Source organism: Galeopterus variegatus, unplaced genomic scaffold (genome assembly GCF_000696425.1).
Source record: "Galeopterus variegatus unplaced genomic scaffold, G_variegatus-3.0.2 Scaffold5027, whole genome shotgun sequence".
Classification (NCBI taxonomy): Eukaryota; Metazoa; Chordata; class Mammalia; order Dermoptera; family Cynocephalidae; genus Galeopterus; species Galeopterus variegatus.
In genome coordinates this window covers 35,588-47,771 of record NW_007731138.1, presented here as the reverse complement: position 1 = coordinate 47,771, position 12,184 = coordinate 35,588, and the positions used below count along the sequence as shown (strand labels likewise).

The following is a 12,184-nucleotide window of genomic DNA, read 5'->3' as shown; positions in this document are numbered from 1 at the left end:
TCATATATCCAGAAGTATTGGACCTAAATAAAGTGGATACAGGGACCTACCCTTTGTCTCCCTAGGTTTGGACACAGAGCTGCTTGCCCTTTCTGTACCAATTTCTCTCTTTTTTTTTAAACGTGTCCATTGAGATAATCAATGCAAATGTCATATCCTTTTTAGAGATAAGCCTAACTTTGGATTTTCTTTTTCATTTTCTATTCTTTGTGAAATACTTGGACATAATGACAGTGGTCACAGGAGCTTCCTCCACAGACAGTTCTTGGTCTCCACCTGCTACAGCCTCTACGTCCCTATCAGAAACTCCACCTTTCTTTGCTGCATCAAGCATCTTCTCTTTGACTGATCAAAGCACCAGAGACATAATATCCATTGACCAGACAATACTAGTCCCAGGGCTCACCCTCCCCACCAATGACTATTCTGCCATCAGCCAGTTGGCTCCGGAAATTTCACATTCGTCTGGATCTTCAGATGACAGCAGGTGGCATACGAGCAGCCAAGATATGGTCAGAGACCTGGATGGAATGGATCTGTCTAGCTCTCCTGCCTCATCTGAGATACCAGGACTCAGAGGATACGTTTCTACCTCAGATAGTTTCTTGGAGAATACGACTCCCGTCCCAGCTTTACAGTACATCACCACTAGCGCTATGACCATTGCCACCAAGGGCCACGAGCTGGTGGTGTTCTTCAGTCTGCGTGTTGCGAACGTGCCCTTCTCCAACAGCCTGTTCAACAAGAGCACCCCGGAGTACCGGACTCTGGAGCAACGGTTCACACAGCTGGTGAGTGGGCGCTGCTCACACTCCTCCCTTCTCTGCATGTTTCTTCTTTCCTTGCTGCTGTTTTACAACATAACCATTGCAGAGTATTGTTTTGTCTTGAGCAATGCAGAGAGGCAAGTCTCTGAGCCAGCGGCTGCTAAAGGTTTTCTGCTGGAGTTTTGAAATGGATTCAGATCCGGTCAGGGAAATGAATTCTGTAGTGGACACATAGGGAAGACACTGCCACCCAGCCACATGGGAACAAATTTATCTTTAAAATCTTCCCATTATAGTTCTGCCTGACAGCTTATCGAGAAACAATACACAATCACTCAAGTACCGAACTTGGAATCTAAAAACAGTATGAGCGGTCTTTTCCTAAATCGTAGCCATCTGACGGAAAGACACAGAGCCAGAACGATTCAGCACAGGTGAGGCTGAGCGTTTAGGCAGAAGGGCTCCTTGTTTAGTTCCCCTTAAGTTCTTGTAAAACCGAACAATGATTAAATGACTTGTCATTCCTGACTCCTAACAAAAAACATGAGACAATGATCATTACGACATATATCTTTGATGATAAAACACCTCCAAACTCACGTGCTTATTTTGTTTCTACATGTACAATAAGAAATACATATACAATAAGAAATGTTGAACTATGTAATACTTGTACGTAGTCATGACCAATTTTTTAAAAATTATACTATGCATATCAAACAGATTGCAGAATTTCTGACAATAACAGAAAAAAATATGTGCTTAATATAAGTTAAATTATTACTCAAATTAAAATCTACATAAAACCCAATTTCTCAAATGAACATTTGCTTTAAAGTAAGGCTTTTTCTGTGCCACCCACCCCCATAATGAAATGGGTAGATATGGGATAATCTCAGGGAACATAGTTCCAGTGAACCTAGCCCAGGTGTTTAATTAATTGGGTTTCGTTCTAAATTGCCATAATGACAAGATCAAGAATACAGTGACTTTAATTAGACACACTCTTATTTCTCCACAGTGCCCTCCAGGGACCCACATTTCCTCCCTCTTGTAGCTCTGCCAACCGTGAGGGTGTTTCCTCATTCACATGGTCAAAGCTGGGTCATTAGTACACCCCTACTTCCACTTGTGAGAAGGGGAAAGGGAAGAAGCTGAGGGAAAGAAATTTCCTTTTAAGCAAGAGATACCAAAGTTGTCCACATCGTTCCACTCATTTCTATTGGTAGGAACTAGTCACAAAGCCACACTGGGCTGCAAGGGAAGCTGGAAAGTGTGGTCTCTAACTAGGTGTCCTCTTTCCCATGAGGAAGAAACTGGATTTGGGAGAAGGGGCAGCTAGCCATCTGCACAGTAGGTGAAGACAGGAAATCCCTACCAGAAGCCAAAGCAATGCTAAGACACAAAGAATGAGTCCAGTCAAAGTAAGTAGAAGAAATCAAGAGAGAGTAGATTGAAAAAGAAGTTCCAAACACTGTGGAAATTTTCATTTTATTTTCACAATAACCTTGTGAGGAAGTTACCAGCGTGTGGGTCAGAGTCAGAGTCAAAATCGGGGTGAGGAGCAGATAGGAGCAAAGAACAAGCAGGTACGGGCCAGCCTGGGAGACTGCAGCTTGCCTCGTTGTGCTCTCTGGGCTTGTACGTGTGCAGTTCATGAACGGGGGTGGGGGGGCTCACTTGCAGGGCCAGGGACAAGGCAGACATCACTGAATTTCAAACATTTTTGACAAATGATCTCAAAGATGGCTGTGGCTCACAAGAGGCAGGTGTGCAAGCCAAAAGCACAATGCCCTGGGTACTTTTTAGATGATTATAGTTTGGAAAGGGTTCCCCTTGGAACAACTTTTTGTTCTCCCTCAATTCAGATAAGGACACTGAGGTACAATACAGTGGTTATGTGGCTTGATGAAGGTCACACAGCTAGTTAGGGACAGTTCCAAGACTGGCACCCAAGTCTTGCTGCTGTTTCTACTACATCATGTTTGTGTTGACCATGGAACATTTACTGCATAGACAAACATGCCGATGTTTAAGCTGTTGTTTATTTCAAGAGTTCATTTCAAATTGGTTGCTTTCAAATAGATGTCCCATTTACACAGGCATAAGTCAATCTGCTCCTGGGCTCACTTTGGAACATGTTTTTATGTACCTGGGTTTTTGTTTTTGTTTTAGTAACTGAACCTAGCATTCCAGCTTTGCTGATAGCATTGACCTGGATTTTTTTTTTTTTTTTGTCTTTTTTTGTCTTTTTTTCCATGTCCGGCAACGGATCGCAACCCTCAGTGTCGCCCCCGTACCGGACCGGGACCGGCAACGGGATCGCAACCCTCGGTGTTGCTCCCACGCCTCGCTCAGCCAGTGAGCGGGAACCGGTCCGTATGTGGGATCCGAACCCTCGGGCGGGAGCGCCGCCATGCTTCTCAAGCGGCGCACTATCCAGTGCGCCACCGGGCCGGCCCCAACCTGGATTTTTTAAAATCGTCTGTTCTCACAATTCATCATGAAGAAAATCATTGTCTATCCATCTCAATACACAGATAGAAAGGTGGGAATATAGAACATAATCACCACAAGTAAACCATTAAGTAGTGGTGTTCTGGTCTCATATTAAATCCAAAAACAAGAATAAAAGCAATAAAAAGAAACTGAAATGTATGCCTCAGATACTGAAAAATGAGTATAAATGGAATTAGCAGCAGCTGAGCACTTAGAACACAGTTCAGAATAAACCATCTTTTATTTTGCAGCTGGTTCCATATCTACGCTCCAATCTTACAGGATTTAAGCAACTTGAAATACTTAACTTCAGAAACGGGAGTGTGATCGTGAACAGCAAAATGAAGTTTGCCAAGTCAGTGCCATATAACCTCACCGAGGCTGTGCACGAGGTCTTGGAGGATTTTCGTTCCACCGCAGCCCAACAACTTGATCTAGAAATAGACCGCAACTCTCTCAACATTGAACCAGGTAAAAGCAAGCCCGGCAAGTTGTGGGATTTTTGTTGTTGTCGTTGATTTTATTTTGTTTTGTTTTTAAGTATGTAGTTCAACCTTCGGGCCACAAAAATCAAATTAAAATCACAATTGATAAAATAACCTCTCTTTTTTTAAAAGCAACAGATCACAGTATTAGAAAAGTCTTAAGACATACAGGTTAAAATTTTTCTGCATCGAAAAGCAAAGAATGAGCACACCTCTTGCTTCACACAACTTGAGTGTTTTAATTTTTCCTCAGAACAAAACTTTCACAGTGCTTAAGAGATTTTTTGTTTTGTAATGTTATCCACAGCCAAGCTAATCTACATTCTGTTAGAAGTCACAAGCACTTTCTCAGTGAACTGCAACAACCTGGGGGGTTCCTACAGAAGAACCTTTCCAATCAGTTAACTATTAGAATAGCCTATGCATAACAGAATTCAGAACTGCGACAGCATCCTGAGGAAAGAAAAATAATGATTAGATCGAAATTCAAACTTTGAGAAGGTCACTTCACCATCATCAAAAAAAAAAGAAGAAAATAATTTCCCTTCCCAATCATATACCCTAGGTCAGCTTCCACGTGCAGATTAAAACAAAGAAGAGCTAGACATGGAGAAAACTCTTAAAGGCGTGGGGCTTTGCTCAAAGCTACATGATAGAAAGCAAACGTTTGTTCTGATAATAAGACACAGTGTGTATACCATTGTAACTAGCTATCCCCAAGTTAGGAACTGTTTTCACCATTAGTTTCAAAATTCTGTTTTCTAACCAACTAAAGGAAGTTTTTTTAATTCCCTGACGCACTAGGGAGGAGGGCTCCAGACCTGCTGCCAAAGCAACCTTCCAGCCAGGTTCAAAGAGTGGCTTCCTAATTGGCTATGAATTAGTGAAGTGAATCTTTAACACTCTCTCTGGCTCTCTATAGACAAACCAGCAGGCACAGGGAAAAAGCCCTGGGCAAAATGCAAACCAAAAGGCTCAGTGGGAGACATTTATCTTTGACAAAGCAGGGCTTTGAGCAACTTGAAGAAAATTGCCTGTGCCTTGGTAAACAGGATCATTAAAAAGACAGAATGCCCTTAGGCACCGAGCCTGGGAGTACTTACCTCTGAACAGAAGCAGTTAAGTAAGCCCTCTGGACCCCCTAAGAAATCAAAGACCTCTTAAATGCTAGAAAGATACTTCCTCTTCCCCTAAAAACTACCTCAATCCTGAGAAGGAACCAGGGAGTCCCTGCCAGTTAGGATCAGGAGACTAATTTCTTCAGTTGGTTGTTAAAGATAATAGAAAGGACAGGAAGATAACAGGAGAACTTGGAAAGCCCAGTGGAGATGAGGGCCCAGTCCCCTCCCTTCCTTCCTCCTTCAGGGAGCTGGCAGTTTACTTTGGGACCCAACCAACAACACAAGAAGTTCAATGTAAGGAGCAAAGTTGAGGCAGGGGAGAACTTGGGTGTGCAGCTGTGGGAAGAGCTGTCTCAATGTATGTGCTGCTTAAGTAGTGCCTTAGAAAGAGGTCAGGAAGCTGGTAGTGCCCTGCCAGGTTGTCTAAGGGACACGGGCGACATTGGAGGGAACACGGCACAGCAATGTGTCTGTAGCCCTCAATGTGAATACTGTGTGCTAACAGCAGCTCTCGATTTCCACAGCTGGAAAGTGGAGATAGTCACAATTGTGAGGATTAACAAAGGATATTTACAAAACTTAGCATAGCACTGGACACATTGCAGTTGTCTAATAAATGTTAGTAGCTGTCATTGCAACATTGTCATAATTAACTTGACTATTAATTTGTGACCTGCATAGGGTAACAGTAAGAACAGTAAAAAGTAGCACGACAAAGTGTTTGTATGGGAGTTAGAGTTAAAACTGAAATTATTTTCACTAAATTCTTGTGAACAGTTTTGCTATGTAGCTTTTCCTCTAAGAAGCCAATAGCAGATAAAAATGAGATGGTGCAAACATAACTTTGCTGGAGTCAAATTTATGCTGAGCTACCTAAGAATACATGCCCAATTTGTACTTTTCATGGTGAAACAATAAGGGAAAGCCAGAGCATGCTGGACAGCTTGAGAAATTACCTACCTGCTTTCCAGACGCAGCTCAACCTTGAGCCTGAACCAGCAAAAACTTCCAGAGAAGTAGATCTGCTAAAGCCAGCCAGGTGAAGCTTGACTCTGAATGGAAATTTGTTGAGTGAATGAATGACTGTTCATGCTACCTACAAAGGAGATACGTTGCAAAAGCCACCGAAATGTTACACTATGCTTTTCAGTAAACTGTTCATATTCTATTCCCTGCTAGGTACGGGGAGAGTGACAAAATCTGAATTGTTAATACATTAAACACTCACAAAATAATGAATGAATGGAAGGGGTCTGCCAAAAAATTACTGTGGTGAGCCGGTCAGGGTTTGAGGACAGCAGAAGTAGAAAGTCAAATATGGATTTTATAAAAGTTAAAAAAAATAAACAATGAACTATGTGAATTCATCTCTCTTATCTATCTAGCTGTCTATCTAGCTATATCAAAATGTATAAATCCAGTATCCTAAAGGGCTCTGGTTTATACTATGCTGTGCACAGGTGAGAAGCCACTGTGCAAACTGCCCCCCAAAAGTTTTCTTCCAATCAACAGTGAGGGGTAAGGAAGAAGGTACAAGCAGGCAGGAGAGACAAGCAAGGAATGGAAGTGGGCGCAGGGCACAGACACTGACCAGGTGGGCTTCTTCACTCACAGCTGGGGGTCCTGGTTTAGTTATTTCATCAAAGGCAAAGGGTAGGCTCGCCCGTGTAACCGGCAAGTGGGCAGTAAAGCTAATGATCAGGAGGGACTATGGCCATCTTCCACATGCTTAATCCAAAAAGTAAGCATTCATTTACCTCTGTAAAACATGTTAATGTATGAAAGCCAGCCCCCTGCCCAAGGGAATTTGCAGTGTGGCAGAAAAGGGATACCTTAAAACTATGTCGGCATCAAATCTATGTTTTTGTCATCCGAAAAGACTTTTTAATGACCACTCTCTTATGTGCCAGACTTCGTGCAAATTCCTGGGGGCTTGAAATCACTAAGGGATGGTCCCATTATGAAGAGAGTCTACTGAGTTTCCCTCTAAATCTCATTCCGTTGAGATCTGGAGGCCTGAGGAAAAGAGAGAATGTGGGAATAGAGATCAATATAAAGAATGCTAGTCCCTCTAGGTTGGCCAGTGAGACAGCCAGGTGGGCGGTCATGGTGAGGACTGAGCAGCCAGCAGCAGCCACAAAGGGCCAGGGCTGGGGCGGCAGGACACCAGCCATGCAGGTCACCCAGCAGCTGAAGAGCTACCATTGAAGGGTGGTGGCTCCTGGGGCGCAGGAGCCAAGAGCATGTGGCGATCAGGTACACACTGTGACACAGACACACAGCCCCCACCCTCAGTCACACATGATTCCCATTCACATCCCTGTTCCAATGCAGGGCAGAGACAGCATCAAAACCCAAAATCTCACCACCATTGCTTCTGAACAGACTTAATTCATTTCTGCATATCTTATAAAACTTCTTGAACATGAAATTTAAAACACTGTTCTTAAAAAAAAAAAAAAAGCCTGTACAGTTACAGTAGTGTTTCTAGCATTGGTACTCCTGTACAATTTTAGTTTGGGGAAATACATACAAAATTGCTATTTGATTATAGAAGAAATGGGTGTCTAGGTTTTAAGTCAAATGAAGGAAAAATATGCAGAACATAATTTTCAGTTGTTTTCTCTTTTCTTTTTTTTTTTAAACCTAGCCATATGACAGCTATTTTGTTCCTAGTTTTTCAATGTGACTGGCTGATCCACATTTTCTCCTTTGGGTGGTATGTTTGAGTGTAAGCTGTCATGATGATTGACAGATGAGCTGATTAAAATGTACTCCTCGTACAACCAACTAGCGCAATCAACTGGTCATGCAGCCTCTCGGGTCCCTAGATCCTAAATGAAGATAATTACTTCAGGTTCCTGGAGAACAAGAACTCAAATTTCAATTTACACAGCTCTCGGCTCTATTGCTGGTGTGGTCTTTTCAGGTATTGAGGGCTTGAGCTGATGCACAGCAGAGCACGTCCTCCAACACATAGTAAGAGATGCCTGAGGGACACTGATCGTCAAAATCCCTGGTAATAGGAGGAGGTCGTTTTAGCAAATGCAGGAAACCTCCCTGGTTCAGGTTTTCATCTTTGGAGTGTTTGCTTGAACTCATTGATGCTGGTCCAATCTGCTGAGGAAATTCTCCTTGAAAGAGAATTAAAAGGGGAAATCTTTAGAGGAAAAAAAGGGCAGCTGCTGGAAATACTGTATGTCAGGAATAAATAATTAGATTTATCTATGAGAAAGAGTCCCAAGAATCTATCCTTGGAAAATGGAAAAAGCATCCTCAAATTTTAACTTTTTCCCAGTCATGATGGCCAAATATAGCAAAACTGAGTTACTTCCCTTCACACATTCTTGGTAGAAATAGATTAGAGCTAGTGATATGCAGCGCTGGAGGGTTAGCAAGGTCCTCCCGCCTCGTGTCCAGTGTCCCCCCAACCTCCAGAATCAACCGTCCTACCCACCCCTGCCTCCCCCAGCCCTGATCAAAGAATCACCCTCAAAATGTGAAAACCATAATTGTCACACAACTAGAAACTGAGCACATACCAAAGTTTTATTTAATTTATAAACAAGGGAATCGTTAGGATGATAAAGCTTGTTTAAAGAGGATATGGAAACTGGGATTTTATATAGCCAGAGAGCAAAGGTGAATGGTGAAATAAAATTGTAAACAGAAAACAGAAAATACAGTCATTGTATCTTATCAATTTTGTATACATTAACTCCTAACTTTAGGGAGTTGTAAAATGTCTGGGCCATAATCAGTAGTAGATATTGAGTTAAAGTTACTGCCTTCTGAGCATCAGCGAACTTTTTCTTAAAGGGCCAGAGAGTAAATATTTTAGGCTTTACAAGCCAAAAGGTAAAATCAAAGACATTACGAAGGTACTCATGTAACCTACATAACATTACATTTTAAGCATTTAAAATTTAAGCATTTAAAATTATAAAAACCATTCTTAGCTTGCAGGTTGTACAAAAGCAGGCGGCTGGTCTGATTGGCCTACGGGTGATCCCTATTTACCAGGCTGGATTGTTATTGTTCTAACATGACATTGAAGGTCATGCAGTCAACTTTTCTTCTTATTTTCAAATGATGGATAATTTTTCTTAAACCCTCACTGATTACCCAGCCTCTTACTCCCTCTGGCCCTTATCTTTACTGTTACAGGAAAGTTAGACGAATAAATGATAATGCAATCATGATTTGGATCCGTGTCACTCATACCTTCAGTGAACGGTTATGGATTATCTGCCATGAGCCAGACACTACTACAGGCACCAGGTCCCAAAGATAAATTGACCATATCTCTGCCCTCAGGGAGCTAAATGCTGAACAAGAGAAATAGAAGCATATATAAGAAGCTATAATAGAGTCTGTTAAGTACTATAATCAGGATGTGAACAGAAATGTCATAAAGTGCAGAGGAGAAGCAATTAATTCTATAGAAGTGAGGAGACATCATGACAGGCTTTGTATGTAGACAGACAGTAAGAAGGATCTGGGTGTTGGTGCATGATGGTGGTGGGCTCAGGCAGAGAAGGGCAGGAAGGTGATATTGCAGAAGAGGCAGAAAATGCAGACACTTCTGGGAGTGTCAGGGTACCTCAGTTATCCTGCTGTGTGATAGCAGCTTTGGATACCAAGAAGGGAACGAAGGGAGCTCAGACTAGAATGAAGGGAAAGCAGGCTGAGCTAGTCACTTAAAGCCAGGCTGTCTAAAAGCCCCTGCCAAATCTATTTGCATCACTTTGGTGTCCTATTTTTCTTTTTTTCATCCTTTCTTTTTCCATGATTTATGGTCTAACTTTGATAAAATTTTGGAAAACTCAGTCTTCAAAGTAAGTATTAAACAGTCCTTGAAGTGTTCCCAAGTTTATAAAATCAAAACATTTAGTTAATCATTCATAAAATACTGCAAGTTCAGAAAATACTTAGTAAAAATAAATAGGTACAAAGTGTGGTAACTAGATTAAACTGGGGTTTTTTTTTCATTTTTTTTTTTAAAGTAAAAAAAAGGCAGAAATTAATAAGATAAAATCCCTTGAGGTTTTTAAAAAGACTCCAAAAAATATTTTTTGGGTAATCGGTTCTGAGTACACGGACCTCTTAGGTGAATTGGCCTCTAGCCTATGTGAAGTAAGTGTCTAGAGGCCGAAGCTAGAAGTGCACATTTGGGAAACCTCAGTAGAAGCCAGAGAATAGGAAAACAATGGCCCAGGGCAATGTGTAGAGAGGGACGAGAAAGAGCTGGGAATGGAACTTTGAGAAACCCCACACTTAATGGGGAAATGGAAGAATTGTCAGCGAAGGGAGTCGAGAAAGAACAGTCAGTGAGGCGGAAGAGAAACCAGGAGGGGATGATGTCGCAGAAGGCCACTAGAGAGAAGAGCAGGAGAGACGGGTCAGCAATTTCAGCAGCTGTGAGCTGGGAGGTCACTTAAGTGGACAGTTCAGAGGTCATGAGAACCATTTGCTGAAGCAGTCTAGTGGAGCAATAAGGGCAGAGGCCATACTTCAGTGAGGTTGCAACAAACTGGAAAATGAGAAAGTCGACATGCTCTGTCCACCTCCTGTCTTACAGCCTGGAGCAAGGCGCCGTCCGAAGTTAGGCTCCTGCCTTTCCACAGAGACAGGCAGGCAGGCAGGGGCGCTAACCTCCTTGATGATTACATTTCAAAGGGATTGGCTCCCAGGCCCTTGCGAGTAACAGTCCTGAGTTGCAAAACTGGCAAGAGAATTTTTAAAAGATGTATACCTAAAAGGGGCAGATAAATAATTTGCAGTTACAAGGTTTCTAAACTAACTGCTCTAAGAAAAGGGAGGCCCAGAGCCTAGAGTCAGGAGGAAGGCTGTCTAAGGTTTAATGAAGCTGAGGAGAACGTTAAGGACATTGTGGTCAGAGTAGCGTTTCTTGTCTCTGCCCAATTTTATTATATTTACAAGCAATGCCCAGGCCATTTATTTAGTTCCATTCGCAAAGTTTGAAACAAATTCCAACCAAGCTTTTTTCTTTTCTGTTCTTTTCTTGTTACCAAATGTCAGGGTGGAAAAGTCGCTTGTGGTAGTCATGCTGGGAGGGAGAAATATTCCATAACTACTTTGGAACTAAAGAGGAAAGAACTGGAAAATTCTCATGAGGTTTCTAGGTGACTATCATTCTATGGTCAGACCAGCATCTGAATTCCCAGATGTGTCCTCTAAATGAGGGTCTGCAATCTGTTAGGCCAAATAACATCTGCAGAGGTGCAGACAGGTAGGAGAGGCGACACTGTTATTACTGCATTTGGTTTGCCATTCACTTTTTGAAAACTCCCTGAATAAATGAATCTGTGATATAGAAAGTATAAACCAATGTTAGAACTTTCTGTGATTTATCAACTGGAAAACCGAATAAATCACAGCTTGCTCAGTATTCTGCCAGCATCCCAGCAGCTAGAGTCATCTTTCATTTAGGCTGCTGTGAAAATTCTTCAGAAGTATGTAGGGCTTTTATGCCAGTTAGCTGTGCAGATTGAAGATTTCAAAAATGCAAAACCACGTATAACTTATTCCCTTCTTGAATTCCTAAGAAGCCTCCTCAAAAATAGGCAGACCTCAAGGCTAGTAAATGGTAAACATGGAAATTAATTACAGTCTGGCAGCCAGGATGCTTTCAGTGAAAATGGGGAAGAACAAACTCATTTTCTCTGGAAAACGCATAATTTGTAAGACTCCCATTTAGTCACCAACCCTGAAAAGGTGGTAGATGTCACTCATCACAATAATGATAATAAAAACAGTAATAATAGCTTTCGATAAACTTTTTAAAATTGAAACATACATATTCTTTATACATACAATTATTATAATTAATTATACATATTTATGGGGTACAGAGTTGAACGTCAATACCTGTGTACATTGTGTGATGATCAAATCAGGATAATCAGCATATTCATCATTACAAAACATAATCATTCTTTGTGTCTATTAAGCAATTTCTCGCTAACCCTCCTCCTCCCTACTCTTTCCCACCTCTAGTAGCAATGGTTCTGTTCTCTCCTGAAAGTTCAGCAGATTATTGTGATTATTGGTTGTTTCTTTCTTATTTATTTATTTACTTATTTTTAGCTCTCACTTATGAGTGAGGTCATGTGGTATTTGTCTGTGCTTGATTTATATCCCTTAATATAATTTTCTCCAAGCTCATCCATGCTGCTGCAAATGGCACAATTTTATTCTTTTTATAGCTGAATAGTATTCCATGGTGTGTATATACCACATTTTCCTTATCCAGTCGTCTGTCAATGGACATTTAGGTTGGTTCCATATC

General features: G+C 41.5%; 1 protein-coding gene across 1 annotated transcript in view; it reads left to right on the top strand.

The window, feature by feature from the left end:
* Positions 1-12,184, top strand: part of IMPG1 (interphotoreceptor matrix proteoglycan 1) — a 112,312-nt gene that overhangs the window by 82,372 nt on the left and 17,756 nt on the right. The window contains 2 exon segments of the mRNA XM_008588773.1: positions 259-791; positions 3,518-3,737. Of these exon segments, the coding sequence (XP_008586995.1) occupies positions 259-791; positions 3,518-3,737 (753 nt within the window).